The sequence below is a fragment of the Salvelinus fontinalis genome, chromosome 41, assembly GCF_029448725.1.
Source record: "Salvelinus fontinalis isolate EN_2023a chromosome 41, ASM2944872v1, whole genome shotgun sequence".
In the NCBI taxonomy this organism is placed as follows: Eukaryota; Metazoa; Chordata; class Actinopteri; order Salmoniformes; family Salmonidae; genus Salvelinus; species Salvelinus fontinalis.
This window is the reverse complement of record NC_074705.1, coordinates 9501039-9515634: the sequence shown is the minus strand read 5'-3', so window position 1 is coordinate 9515634 and position 14596 is coordinate 9501039. Positions and strand designations below refer to the sequence as shown.

General features: G+C 46.9%; 1 protein-coding gene and 1 long non-coding RNA gene across 2 annotated transcripts in view; one reads left to right on the top strand and one right to left on the bottom strand.

Moving 5' to 3' along the window:
- The window catches only part of LOC129840652 (radixin-like), a 35273-nt gene extending 21320 nt beyond the window's left edge, over positions 1 to 13953 (top strand). Inside the window, exons 7-14 of the mRNA XM_055908685.1 lie at positions 19 to 102; positions 250 to 396; positions 1015 to 1111; positions 1320 to 1483; positions 1957 to 2087; positions 8501 to 8754; positions 8898 to 9134; positions 10702 to 13953. Coding sequence (XP_055764660.1) covers positions 19 to 102; positions 250 to 396; positions 1015 to 1111; positions 1320 to 1483; positions 1957 to 2087; positions 8501 to 8754; positions 8898 to 9134; positions 10702 to 10866 — 1279 coding nt within the window. The 3' untranslated portion in view covers positions 10867 to 13953. The remainder of the gene's footprint in view (positions 1 to 18; positions 103 to 249; positions 397 to 1014; positions 1112 to 1319; positions 1484 to 1956; positions 2088 to 8500; positions 8755 to 8897; positions 9135 to 10701) is intronic.
- LOC129840666 (uncharacterized) lies at positions 9445 to 9802 on the bottom strand. Its single transcript, XR_008757238.1, has 3 exons — positions 9726 to 9802; positions 9576 to 9626; positions 9445 to 9503 (listed from the first exon to the last, which is right to left on the bottom strand). It is a non-coding gene; the product is annotated as an uncharacterized LOC129840666 (long non-coding RNA).
- Positions 13954 to 14596: the final 643 nt, after the last annotated feature.

Genomic DNA, 14596 nt, shown 5'->3' with positions numbered 1-14596 from the left:
ATGTTCTGTGTTGTGTAGAGTCCTAGAGCAGCACAAGCTCACCAAGGAGCAGTGGGAGGACCGGATACAGACCTGGCATGAGGAGCACCGAGGCATGCTCAGGTCTGTGTGGATTTCTATCTCTGTTTGTGTTAATGAGGGTTATTGGGAGAGGTGTTTTGTCTCGTAGAAGATGCATTTGTCTGAATGGTTCCCCACAACGAGACATTTCCATGTCAGAAACGTAACACTGATGTGCGTTTCCCCCAGAGAGGACTCTATGATGGAGTACCTGAAGATAGCTCAGGACCTGGAGATGTACGGAGTCAACTACTTTGAGATCAAGAACAAGAAGGGGACAGAGCTGTGGCTGGGAGTGGACGCCCTGGGACTCAACATCTACGAACACGAAGACAAGTCAGTCTCACTACTACTACAGCTGTATCAATTATGGCTGGCCTATTGGAAATCTACTGTTAAACTACGTACTGTAATGATAAGCAGATGTTTAATCAGATTTCGCCTAGTTGTTCTACTTTACAAACTGTAGTTTGAGTGTTGGGGTGAATCAAAGATGTCCAAGAAGAAAAGAGAGAGAGAGAAGGATGGGTAAATGCTATTTTTTAGCAGTAGAGGAGAGAGGGGTGGGGGAAGAGAGTAAGTAGGGTCTGTTACTCTTCCTGTCTTCCTCTCATTTGTGGATGGGACACGACTGTGGCACGGCTTTGAAATGGTTTCCTGTCCTGCCACTCGACCTATTCCCTTTTTTTCCCAACACTGACCTCAGATCAGCTGGTAGACAATAATGCAGTGCCAATCTCTTGAGTAGAGACTTGCATTGGCAGGACTGGAATCTGATCACAGATCAGTATAATATACAGCAATTGACATGGATTTGGACGTCTCAAGCCTATCATCGCCATCTGCTGGCAGCTTTTATTGCACAATATTTTACACCCCAAAATACAACTTAATTTTGAATATTGAAAACTGTCTGTGTGCATCAATTTTCCAAATATCAACATTTCCCCCCAGACTGACACCAAAGATCGGCTTCCCTTGGAGCGAGATCCGAAACATCTCCTTCAACGACAAGAAGTTTGTCATCAAACCCATCGACAAGAAAGCTCCAGTAAGTCTCCCTTTGTCTGATTTTTTTCCTTTAAGATCCCAAAACAACAAGATGTGACACAGATCCCTTTTCCAGAACAATAATAAGTAGTAGTGAATTATACTCTCAAGAGTTCATCATATTCTCTGTTGTCAAACATAGTAATCTCATGGTCTATCTAGACATCCTAACGGTTTTCCCCTGAACTCGGTCTCCTGTGTCCCTGTAGGACTTTGTGTTCTACGCGCCACGGTTGCGGATCAACAAGCGTATCCTGGCTCTGTGTATGGGGAACCACGAGCTGTACATGAGGAGGAGGAAGCCTGACACCATCGAGGTGCAGCAGATGAAGGCCCAGGCCAGAGAGGAGAAACACCACAAACAGCAGGAGAGGTACACACAGAGACACACACTAACGCAGACACACACCTTCTGACAATACCCCCAGATCAGCACCACTAGAGGGCAGTATTAGACTGTCTGTATATAAATTGCTATCAAGGATATTTACTTTACTTTCATAGCTATATGTTGACAGAAATGAAAGCCTATGTAGAGAGACATTCCATAGCAGGTATGCTATATATTTGAACCTTTCTAGCAAACAACAATATCACCTTTTCAGAATATTTTATAAAGTCAATATGAATCATCCAGAATGTTGAAATGACATACAGACATTAACAAGACATCATGTACAACACATTGACATGTTAGTTTGATGCTCTGGATATTACAGTACACTTTAATAAGATACTTAAGATATCACTTAAGGTGACAATGATAAACACCGCTATATAGTGCTTCGTTGCAAGGGTTCATTTCCTAGCGGTTAGATGAGGTATCCCTTCATCAATTCCTGACAGAGCCCAGCTGGAGAACGAGAAGAAGAAACGAGAGCATGCAGAGAAAGAGAAGGAGAGAATAGAGCGAGAGAAGGACGAGCTGATGAAGAGACTGAGGCTGATCGAGAACCAGACGATGAGGGCCCAGGAAGGTACCAGTCGGCCTCTTCCCACAGCTCCCCTGATCTTCAACCCTCTAACTTTCCTCCTGTCTCTGTACTAGTTAGTGTACACGCTATAATACCAAATACATTCAACATTCATGCAATATCTGCACCTCTTATTTGCCATAGGGGAATTATATATTTACTTTGTATTTAAAATCTTTATTGACCCAGGGCAATATCAGGTGCAAATGTTGCACTGTTGCAAATGCTAGGTAAACCTGCCTCTGTCGTCACCTGGAATGTTTTCATGGTGTTGATATGATGTGGGCTCTAAATGGGGCTGTTGGTTGGTCAGTGTCAGTCAGTATGCCAATGGGACCTAACCCTAACCTTCTAGACTGGTCCTCACTGCACCACGGTACTAACCTAATTTCTTACTTCTTATAGAACTGTTCTTAGCACCAGGTAAACATTAAGTCCACTCAAAAACACTTATTTAAACCTCCCCCCTCTCAACACTACCATCTGATCTTATAGACTTGGGCGGTGTGTTGACAGAGAGACAGCCACATTGTGTTCCAGTGGTATAGACTGACTTGGGCGGTGTGTTGACAGAGACATCCACATTGTGTTCCAGTGGTATAGACTGACTTGGGCGGTGTGTTGACAGAGAGACATCCACATTGTGTTCCAGTGGTATAGACTGACTTGGGCGGTGTGTTGACAGAGCAATCCACATTGTGTTCCAGTGGTATAGACTGACTTGGGCGGTGTGTTGACAGAGCAATCCACATTGTGTTCCAGTGGTATAGACTGACTTGGGCGGTGTGTTGACAGAGACATCCACATTGTGTTCCAGTGGTATAGACTGACTTGGGCGGTGTGTTGACAGAGACATCCACATTGTGTTCCAGTGGTATAGACTGACTTGGGCGGTGTGTTGACAGAGACATCCACATTGTGTTCCAGTGGTATAGACTGACTTGGGCGGTGTGTTGACAGAGACATCCACATTGTGTTCCAGTGGTATAGACTGACTTGGGCGGTGTGTTGACAGAGACATCCACATTGTGTTCCAGTGGTATAGACTGACTTGGGCGGTGTGTTGACAGAGACATCCACATTGTGTTCCAGTGGTATAGACTGACTTGGGCGGTGTGTTGACAGAGACATCCACATTGTGTTCCAGTGGTATAGACTGACTTGGGCGGTGTGTTGACAGAGAGACATCCACATTGTGTTCCAGTGGTATAGACTGACTTGGGCGGTGTGTTGACAGAGACATCCACATTGTGTTCCAGTGGTATAGACTGACTTGGGCGGTGTGTTGACAGAGACATCCACATTGTGTTCCAGTGGTATAGACTGACTTGGGCGGTGTGTTGACAGAGACATCCACATTGTGTTCCAGTGGTATAGACTGACTTGGGCGGTGTGTTGACAGAGAGACATCCACATTGTGTTCCAGTGGTATAGACTGACTTGGGCGGTGTGTTGACAGAGAGACATCCACATTGTGTTCCAGTGGTATAGACTGACTTGGGCGGTGTGTTGACAGAGAGACATCCACATTGTGTTCCAGTGGTATAGACTGACTTGGGCGGTGTGTTGACAGAGACATCCACATTGTGTTCCAGTGGTATAGACTGACTTGGGCGGTGTGTTGACAGAGACATCCACATTGTGTTCCAGTGGTATAGACTGACTTGGGCGGTGTGTTGACAGAGACATCCACATTGTGTTCCAGTGGTATAGACTGACTTGGGCGGTGTGTTGACAGAGAGACATCCACATTGTGTTCCAGTGGTATAGACTGACTTGGGCGGTGTGTTGACAGAGAGACATCCACATTGTGTTCCAGTGGTATAGACTGACTTGGGCGGTGTGTTGACAGAGACATCCACATTGTGTTCCAGTGGTATAGACTGACTTGGGCGGTGTGTTGACAGAGCAATCCACATTGTGTTCCAGTGGTATAGACTGACTTGGGCGGTGTGTTGACAGAGACATCCACATTGTGTTCCAGTGGTATAGACTGACTTGGGCGGTGTGTTGACAGAGAGACATCCACATTGTGTTCCAGTGGTATAGACTGACTTGGGCGGTGTGTTGACAGAGACATCCACATTGTGTTCCAGTGGTATAGACTGACTTGGGCGGTGTGTTGACAGAGACATCCACATTGTGTTCCAGTGGTATAGACTGACTTGGGCGGTGTGTTGACAGAGAGACATCCACATTGTGTTCCAGTGGTATAGACTGACTTGGGCGGTGTGTTGACAGAGACATCCACATTGTGTTCCAGTGGTATAGACTGACTGGGGCGGTGTGTTGACAGAGACATCCACATTGTGTTCCAGTGGTATAGACTGACTTGGGCGGTGTGTTGACAGAGAAATCCACATTGTGTTCCAGTGGTATAGACTGACTTGGGCGGTGTGTTGACAGAGACATCCACATTGTGTTCCAGTGGTATAGACTGACTTGGGCGGTGTGTTGACAGAGAGACATCCACATTGTGTTCCAGTGGTATAGACTGACTTGGGCGGTGTGTTGACAGAGACATCCACATTGTGTTCCAGTGGTATAGACTGACTTGGGCGGTGTGTTGACAGAGACAGCCACATTGTGTTCCAGTGGTATAGACTGACTTGGGCGGTGTGTTGACAGAGACAGCCACATTGTGTTCCAGTGGTATAGACTGACTTGGGCGGTGTGTTGACAGAGACAGCCACATTGTGTTCCAGTGGTATAGACTGACTTGGGCGGTGTGTTGACAGAGACATCCACATTGTGTTCCAGTGGTATAGACTGACTTGGGCGGTGTGTTGACAGAGACATCCACATTGTGTTCCAGTGGTATAGACTGACTTGGGCGGTGTGTTGACAGAGACATCCACATTGTGTTCCAGTGGTATAGACTGACTTGGGCGGTGTGTTGACAGAGAGACATCCACATTGTGTTCCAGTGGTATAGACTGACTTGGGCGGTGTGTTGACAGAGACATCCACATTGTGTTCCAGTGGTATAGACTGACTTGGGCGGTGTGTTGACAGAGACATCCACATTGTGTTCCAGTGGTATAGACTGACTTGGGCGGTGTGTTGACAGAGACAGCCACATTGTGTTCCAGTGGTATAGACTGACTTGGGCGGTGTGTTGACAGAGACAGCCACATTGTGTTCCAGTGGTATAGACTGACTTGGGCGGTGTGTTGACAGAGACAGCCACATTGTGTTCCAGTGGTATAGACTGACTTGGGCGGTGTGTTGACAGAGACAGCCACATTGTGTTCCAGTGGTATAGACTGACTTGGGCGGTGTGTTGACAGAGACATCCACATTGTGTTCCAGTGGTATAGACTGACTTGGGCGGTGTGTTGACAGAGACATCCACATTGTGTTCCAGTGGTATAGACTGACTTGGGCGGTGTGTTGACAGAGACATCCACGTTGTGTTCCAGTGGTATAGACTGACTTGGGCGGTGTGTTGACAGAGACATCCACGTTGTGTTCCAGTGGTATAGACTGACTTGGGCGGTGTGTTGACAGAGAGACATCCACGTTGTGTTCCAGTGGTATAGACTGACTTGGGCGGTGTGTTGACAGAGACATCCACATTGTGTTCCAGTGGTATAGACTGACTTGGGCGGTGTGTTGACAGAGACATCCACATTGTGTTCCAGTGGTATAGACTGACTTGGGCGGTGTGTTGACAGAGACATCCACATTGTGTTCCAGTGGTATAGACTGACTTGGGCGGTGTGTTGACAGAGACATCCACATTGTGTTCCAGTGGTATAGACTGACTTGGGCGGTGTGTTGACAGAGACATCCACATTGTGTTCCAGTGGTATAGACTGACTTGGGCGGTGTGTTGACAGAGACATCCACATTGTGTTCCAGTGGTATAGACTGACTTGGGCGGTGTGTTGACAGAGACATCCACATTGTGTTCCAGTGGTATAGACTGACTTGGGCGGTGTGTTGACAGAGACATCCACATTGTGTTCCAGTGGTATAGACTGACTTGGGCGGTGTGTTGACAGAGACATCCACATTGTGTTCCAGTGGTATAGACTGACTTGGGCGGTGTGTTGACAGAGACATCCACATTGTGTTCCAGTGGTATAGACTGACTTGGGCGGTGTGTTGACAGAGACATCCACATTGTGTTCCAGTGGTATAGACTGACTTGGGCGGTGTGTTGACAGAGACATCCACATTGTGTTCCAGTGGTATAGACTGACTTGGGCGGTGTGTTGACAGAGACATCCACATTGTGTTCCAGTGGTATAGACTGACTTGGGCGGTGTGTTGACAGAGACATCCACATTGTGTTCCAGTGGTATAGACTGACTTGGGCGGTGTGTTGACAGAGACATCCACATTGTGTTCCAGTGGTATAGACTGACTTGGGCGGTGTGTTGACAGAGACATCCACATTGTGTTCCAGTGGTATAGACTGACTTGGGCGGTGTGTTGACAGAGACATCCACATTGTGTTCCAGTGGTATAGACTGACTTGGGCGGTGTGTTGACAGAGACATCCACATTGTGTTCCAGTGGTATAGACTGACTTGGGCGGTGTGTTGACAGAGACATCCACATTGTGTTCCAGTGGTATAGACTGACTTGGGCGGTGTGTTGACAGAGACATCCACATTGTGTTCCAGTGGTATAGACTGACTTGGGCGGTGTGTTGACAGAGACATCCACATTGTGTTCCAGTGGTATAGACTGACTTGGGCGGTGTGTTGACAGAGACATCCACATTGTGTTCCAGTGGTATAGACTGACTTGGGCGGTGTGTTGACAGAGACATCCACATTGTGTTCCAGTGGTATAGACTGACTTGGGCGGTGTGTTGACAGAGACATCCACATTGTGTTCCAGTGGTATAGACTGACTTGGGCGGTGTGTTGACAGAGACATCCACATTGTGTTCCAGTGGTATAGACTGACTTGGGCGGTGTGTTGACAGAGACATCCACATTGTGTTCCAGTGGTATAGACTGACTTGGGCGGTGTGTTGACAGAGACATCCACATTGTGTTCCAGTGGTATAGACTGACTTGGGCGGTGTGTTGACAGAGACATCCACATTGTGTTCCAGTGGTATAGACTGACTTGGGCGGTGTGTTGACAGAGACATCCACATTGTGTTCCAGTGGTATAGACTGACTTGGGCGGTGTGTTGACAGAGACATCCACATTGTGTTCCAGTGGTATAGACTGACTTGGGCGGTGTGTTGACAGAGACATCCACATTGTGTTCCAGTGGTATAGACTGACTTGGGCGGTGTGTTGACAGAGACATCCACATTGTGTTCCAGTGGTATAGACTGACTTGGGCGGTGTGTTGACAGAGACATCCACATTGTGTTCCAGTGGTATAGACTGACTTGGGCGGTGTGTTGACAGAGACATCCACATTGTGTTCCAGTGGTATAGACTGACTTGGGCGGTGTGTTGACAGAGACATCCACATTGTGTTCCAGTGGTATAGACTGACTTGGGCGGTGTGTTGACAGAGACATCCACATTGTGTTCCAGTGGTATAGACTGACTTGGGCGGTGTGTTGACAGAGAGACATCCACGTTGTGTTCCAGTGGTATAGACTGACTTGGGCGGTGTGTTGACAGAGAGACATCCACGTTGTGTTCCAGTGGTATAGACTGACTTGGGCGGTGTGTTGACAGAGAGACATCCACGTTGTGTTCCAGTGGTATAGACTGACTTGGGCGGTGTGTTGACAGAGACATCCACATTGTGTTCCAGTGGTATAGACTGACTTGGGCGGTGTGTTGACAGAGACATCCACATTGTGTTCCAGTGGTATAGACTGACTTGGGCGGTGTGTTGACAGAGACATCCACATTGTGTTCCAGTGGTATAGACTGACTTGGGCGGTGTGTTGACAGAGACATCCACATTGTGTTCCAGTGGTATAGACTGACTTGGGCGGTGTGTTGACAGAGACATCCACATTGTGTTCCAGTGGTATAGACTGACTTGGGCGGTGTGTTGACAGAGACATCCACATTGTGTTCCAGTGGTATAGACTGACTTGGGCGGTGTGTTGACAGAGACATCCACATTGTGTTCCAGTGGTATAGACTGACTTGGGCGGTGTGTTGACAGAGACATCCACATTGTGTTCCAGTGGTATAGACTGACTTGGGCGGTGTGTTGACAGAGAGACATCCATGTTGTTTTCTTTTTGTTCCATACTGTTTTTACTGTTGTGTGCGGGTCCCCTCTCACTTTTTATAGGCATTTCCTGCCTGTTATATAATTTTTCCTTTGTCGTTTTGTTTTTACAGTCATGGCTGACCAAGCATCTCATTGGTCACATTGTAAAAATTGTGGGTGCTGCTGGACATGGTTTGAGGAAGAACAGCGAAAAGGGTTGTTTTTTGAGACGGGCTAACGGACTTTGTGTATTTTGTCACAGAGTTGGAGGAGCAGACACGCAGGGCCCTGGAGCTGGAGCAGGAGAGGAAGAGAGCCAGGGAGGAGGCGGAGAGGCTGGAGAAGGAGAGACAGGCAGCGGAGGAGGCCAAGGCAGAGCTGGCCAGGCAGGCCGCTGACCAGATGAAGAACCAGGAACAGCTGGCCGCTGAGCTGGGCGAGTTCACCGCCAAAATAGCCCTGCTGGAGGAAGCCAAGAGGAAAAAGGAAGAGGAGGCCACTGAATGGCAGCAGAAGGTAACCACCTCCCTACATTCTACACTGTGTCCTGGTTACAATATAGACTACACTGTATAGAGTCAGTCAGTTGTAGGTTGTACTGAAATGTTCTATAACGTTGCACCTTCCTGAATAAGTCCCATAACTCACCTTCTCCCCAGGCCATCTCAGCCCAGGACGACCTGGAGAAGACCAAGGAGGAGCTGAAGACTGTGATGACGATCCCGTCGACACCAGCGGGCGGCTCCACGGAGAGCGAGCACGAGGAGCAGGACGAGAACCACGCCGAGGACGCCGCCGAGCTCTCCCTGGAGGGTGTGAGTGCCCTGGACCTGCGCAGTGAGGAGGAGCGCGTCACCGAGGCCCAGAAGAACGAGCGCCTCAAGAAGCAGCTGCAGGTCAGTCCCCTCTGACCTTTAACCCCAAGACCTGATGACCTTCCCTTAAAGGGCTTTCTTTAGTTGCTGGGTGACTTTAACTGTCATTGAGAGGTTTCAATCAATCAACCCTCTCTCTACCCCCCCTTTCTCCATCTCTCTCTACCCCTCCCTTTCTTTATCTCTCTCTACCCCTCCCTTTCTCCATCTCTCTACCCCTCCCTTTCTCCATCTCTTTACCCCTCCCTTTCTCCATCTCTCTACCCCCCCTTTCTCCATCTCTCTCTACCCCTCCCTTTCTCCATCTCTCTCTACCCTCTCCCTTTCTCCATCTCTCTACCCCTCCCTTTCTCCATCTCTCTACCCTCTCCCTTTCTCCATCTCTCTACCCTCTCCCTTTCTCCATCTCTCTACCCCTCCCTTTCTCCATCTCTCTACCCCTCCCTTTCTTCATCTCTCTACCCCTCCCTTTCTCCATCTCTCTACCCTCTCCCTTTCTCCATTTCTCTCTACCTCTCCCTTTCTCCATTTCTCTCTACCCCTCCCTTTCTCCATCTCTCTACCCTCTCCCTTTCTCCATCTCTCTACCTCTCCCTTTCTCCATCTCTCTACCCTCTCCCTTTCTCCATCTCTCTCTACCCTCTCCCTTTCTCCATTTCTCTCTACCCTCTCCCTTTCTCCATCTCTCTACCCTCTCCCTTTCTCCATCTCTCTCTACCCTCTCCCTTTCTCCATCTCTCTCTACCCTCTCCCTTTCTCCATCTCTCTACCCTCTCCCTTTCTCCATCTCTCTCTACCCCTCCCTTTCTCCATCTCTCTCTACCCTCTCCCTTTCTCCATCTCTCTACCCTCTCCCTTTCTCCATCTCTACCCCTCCCTTTCTCCATTTCTCTCTACCCCTCCCTTTCTCCATTTCTCTCTACCCCTCCCTTTCTCCATCTCTCTCTACCCCTCCCTTTCTCCATCTCTCTACCCCCCCCTTTCTCCATCTCTCTACCCTCTCCCTTTCTCCATCTCTCTACCCTCTCCCTTTCTCCATATCTCTACCCTCTCCCTTTCTCCATCTCTCTACCCTCTCCCTTTCTCCATCTCTCTCTACCCTCTCCCTTTCTCCATCTCTCTCTACCCTCTCCCTTTCTCCATCTCTCTCTACCCTCTCCCTTTCTCCATCTCTCTCTACCCTCTCCCTTTCTCCATCTCTCTCTACCCTCTCCCTTTCTCCATCTCTCTCTACCCTCTCCCTTTCTCCATCTCTCTCTACCCTCTCCCTTTCTCCATCTCTCTCTACCCTCTCCCTTTCTCCATCTCTCTCTACCCTCTCCCTTTCTCCATCTCTCTCTACCCTCTCCCTTTCTCCATCTCTCTCTACCCTCTCCCTTTCTCCATCTCTCTCTACCCTCTCCCTTTCTCCATCTCTCTCTACCCTCTCCCTTTCTCCATCTCTCTCTACCCTCTCCCTTTCTCCATCTCTCTCTACCCTCTCCCTTTCTCCATCTCTCTCTACCCTCTCCCTTTCTCCATCTCTCTCTACCCTCTCCCTTTCTCCATCTCTCTCTACCCTCTCCCTTTCTCCATCTCTCTCTACCAGGTGTTGAGCTCGGAGCTGGCTGAAGCCATAGACGATACCATGAAGACCCAGAATGACATGCTTCACGCGGAGAACGTGAAGGCCGGGAGAGACAAGTACAAGACCCTACGTCAGATCCGCCTGGGCAACACCAAGCAGCGCATCGACGAGTTTGAGTCCATGTGATCTGTTCTGGGTTCCCCCATCTGTTCGTTGGCGACTCGCTTTTCGCCAAAACAACAGGCGCTGTCCCTCCTACACTCCCCCCTTTTCCCCGTACCCATACCCGCAAAGGTTCCAGAGGGCACGGCCGCCACCGCCTCAAACTTTGCCAAAGCTCTGCCCGCATCTCCATCAGGAATCGGGCGCAAGCAACGCTTTGCACCGTTCCGAAAGTGGTATTCTCCTTGTATTGCAAAGAATGCGTCTGTGCTTTGCTTTCAAATATCTAATGTGGAGATACAAGAAAAACCAAAATGGGAAAGATTGGATTTTTAAGCGAACAGGGCCATGGGAAGCTTTGTTGTTCTTGCAAGAAAGCTAGTATGCAATGCTTTAGTATTACTGACTCAGTTGTCTTCAACTGAACGTATTGATGCTGTCTGGTACTTTCAAAACCTTTTTGCTTTTGTTCTGATCTATGGTTATGACACGTTTTATTGAAGCCCTGTTTGTTAAGTTCTCTGTTCTCATTGTTAACTTTGAAGGTAGATTGGTCCGAGGCTGGTAGAGGCTTGTGTTAGGGGCTCGATCCATTCAGTTATGTTGTGAACAATTTTCAAAACATTTCATTGTTTTAAAAGAAATGAGCCTATGGGTAACGGGGTTGACGTGTTATGCTCGACCCACTGTCTTCTACCACAAAATGGCCAAAAAGAGTGGAACGAGCTCTCCTGCTTTTACACTATGATTTGACGATTAGATATTCAAAGTTTTCTATTGTAGAAAAATACATTTAGAAAGGAATATTTTCACCATATTAAAGTGAGAGTTCAGTTGTCGTAACAGGGTTGACCTTAATGAGAGACCAGGTTTTTTTTGTAACCTTAAAATGAATCACTAATCGCATGAAATAAAGTCTTCAGAAATGACTTTGTCAAAGCAACAAAAGAACTATTGCTTAACAATGATGGTGAAAACCTGGAGGAATTGATGTTAACTGGGTTAAAGTCTCCCGGGAAGTCGGAGGCGAGTGACGAATTTTGCCACTAAGTCTTTATTCATATAAAAATCAGATTTATTGAATTTACCATGTGGTTTATATTAAAGGGCACTTCATTTGAAAAGAACAGGCTTTTAAAATGTCTATATTGATTCACCATTTCTACTTAAAATATCAAAGGGATGCAAAAGGAAGTCATTTTGTAGAACGGCTCTACTATCTAGACTCTGAGTATCAGTGCAAAGCCACTACACCCGTCTTGAGGAGAGGTGTGAGGCTTGATGTCATACTGTTGTAGGGAAACACATTTGGTCTGAGATGAGCTGATAGTATGATGGAGATCAGCTAATTGGTTAGGTGCGTCTGCGACAGACATGTAGGAAGAGAGAGCGAAAGCTGTTAGTTTAGCTCCTGTGAGCTGACTCCTAATGTTTCATGTCCAGTCACCATAGATGGTTTCCTCTGCCTACCAGCTCACAAAGGCCTGGAAAAGACAGAGATGCTTACGTGTTGTGAGTGTCAGTATTGTCTGTCTGCATAGTAGTAACTTTTGAAGAGGTATACCATGGTCTTTCTGGCTGGAGAGCCCATGAAAACGTCAGTCCTCATCGGAGAACAGAGCTCTACCTCAATACTGTAACCATGGTGACTGACCAAACAAACACTCTGTCTCAAATCCCCTCCCACAGATTGAGTTTTGACTGTGGCTTGACTAGTTCAGACTAGGAGGCGATGTAGCTTTATTGGTTAACATTTCAACTGAAATGAGTGCTATTTTTATGCCAGATGTACTTTCAAGCGACGACGCATTGAAGTGTCACTAGTGGAGACAATTGATTAAAAAATGATATTAAGTTTGGAGCTAGTTTTACATGGTGGTCTCTTTGAGATATCTACCTTGTGTTACTACCTTCTGTTACTGAAGTTTCTCTGAACTGTAACTACACCTAAATTATACAGAAGATGAAAGGTCACAAGCCAATCCAACACCGAGGACACGGCTGGGAGTCTGTAGTGGACTGTTCTGATACTGTGCAGTAGTAAGGTTGAGGACTGCAGTGACCCAGGCTGTGTAGACAGGGTGTCTGTCCTGTGGAGCTGGTTTGACTGGTTATTGTTAAGCGCTGTTTGGACTCGGGACCTGCATCTGCCGACAGCCAACTGGGGCCAGAATAGGACCGTCATGTTTCTCTTCTGCTGCTGGACAGATCTGCTCACCATTTTCTCTGCCACAGCTGTCAGCAGGATGGATGGAAACTCAATGGCAGAGTGCCACCATTTTAGGACTGTGAAGAGACAGACCAGTGCAGATGTTAGAGGTGAATGTGCCCCCCTATTTATACGCTCTCATTAGATGGACCCAGCCTCTTGGGGCAGCCCCACCCCCAATCTCAATCTTATAATTCTGCAGATTTAAATGTTATGTTCAGTGGGAATGGAGAACAGGCCAATTAAAAACATTTTCAGACCTTGATCTTTTCTCACACAACCTTTTTACTCACTCCCAATCAAATTAACTCCAGCTTTGTGGATAAATGTTACTGGTGCGTTTTGAATGAACCCGAGTGTTCAGTTTTTTTTTTTTTTGCAATTGGATGGAATGTATTATGCTACACTAGACAGCTGGTTTAAGTTGAGATCTTAAAGCCAGAGTTTTAATAAAATAAAGCATTTGTTTGGATCCGGAGGACACTGAAGGGGCTTGACACAAACTTGCCTTTTCGTTAACCCAGTCAGTGTCCAAATATAGGGGTTGTATTTGCCATAGCAGGTGAAAAAACTGTGCTTCCAACTTATTTTTGTAATGTGTTCCAAGATCAAACTATCTACCAGCATGCATCAGTAGCTCACTAGAGGTGAAAATAAATCCTCTACATGCCAGCATCCCCCATATTTAGGGCAGGGTGCATTGAGTTGGGCTTTTCCCATTGGCTGAGCCTGTTAGCCCGCTTGTGTCGCCTCCAATGAGAGCCGTGTCAGTGATGCCTGTGTTGGAACCAGCTGTCACGTATGCGGTTCAGTTTTTCCTTATGTTCATACTAGTGTTTCTGTAAGATAAAGGCCCGGATGGAGCTTAGTCCATTGGTTTCACAATAAAAGTTTAAAATTAAGTTGCCTTTATCTTTTTTATATTGTGTATATGTAACATATAGTATTGGTTTAAATGATTGGTACCTCTGACACCAGTAAAAGTTATGTTGATAAGTGATTTTGAATGTCAGTGATTCTTTACATGAACCTTGAACAAAACTGTTCATTCATGGTTTAATTAATGCAGTGCAGACGCCATCTTGATGTTTAGTTATAACAAGAACATACAATGAGCAGTTCATCTTTTGATCGGAAAATGTTTATTTTCTCACTGTCCACTAACATCACATCAGGAAATGTAAAGCCAAATTAACAGCACTAATTGCCATTGACTTGTTGCACATCAAATGTTTGGCTCGTTGGTGTTTTTCTTTATTTGAACTTGTTCAAACAGCTTGGCATCGAGGGCAGAATGAAACCATAGACATTGCATCTTTCCCGTTATGGCGTCAGATCACGGGCAGCGTCATTGTGGCCGTCTCCATTTTGAAGTAGTCAATTTTCTTCTAGGGTGCACACTGCACACAGTGTGCACTAGGGTGCACACTGTGTGTTTTGAAATGGCATAAAGCCATGGTTGGTGATATGTTTCCTCACAAGTATAATTCATTGGTTGACCCCTCCTGACGACCTGGATGGAATTATGTGATCCTTCCTAAACCT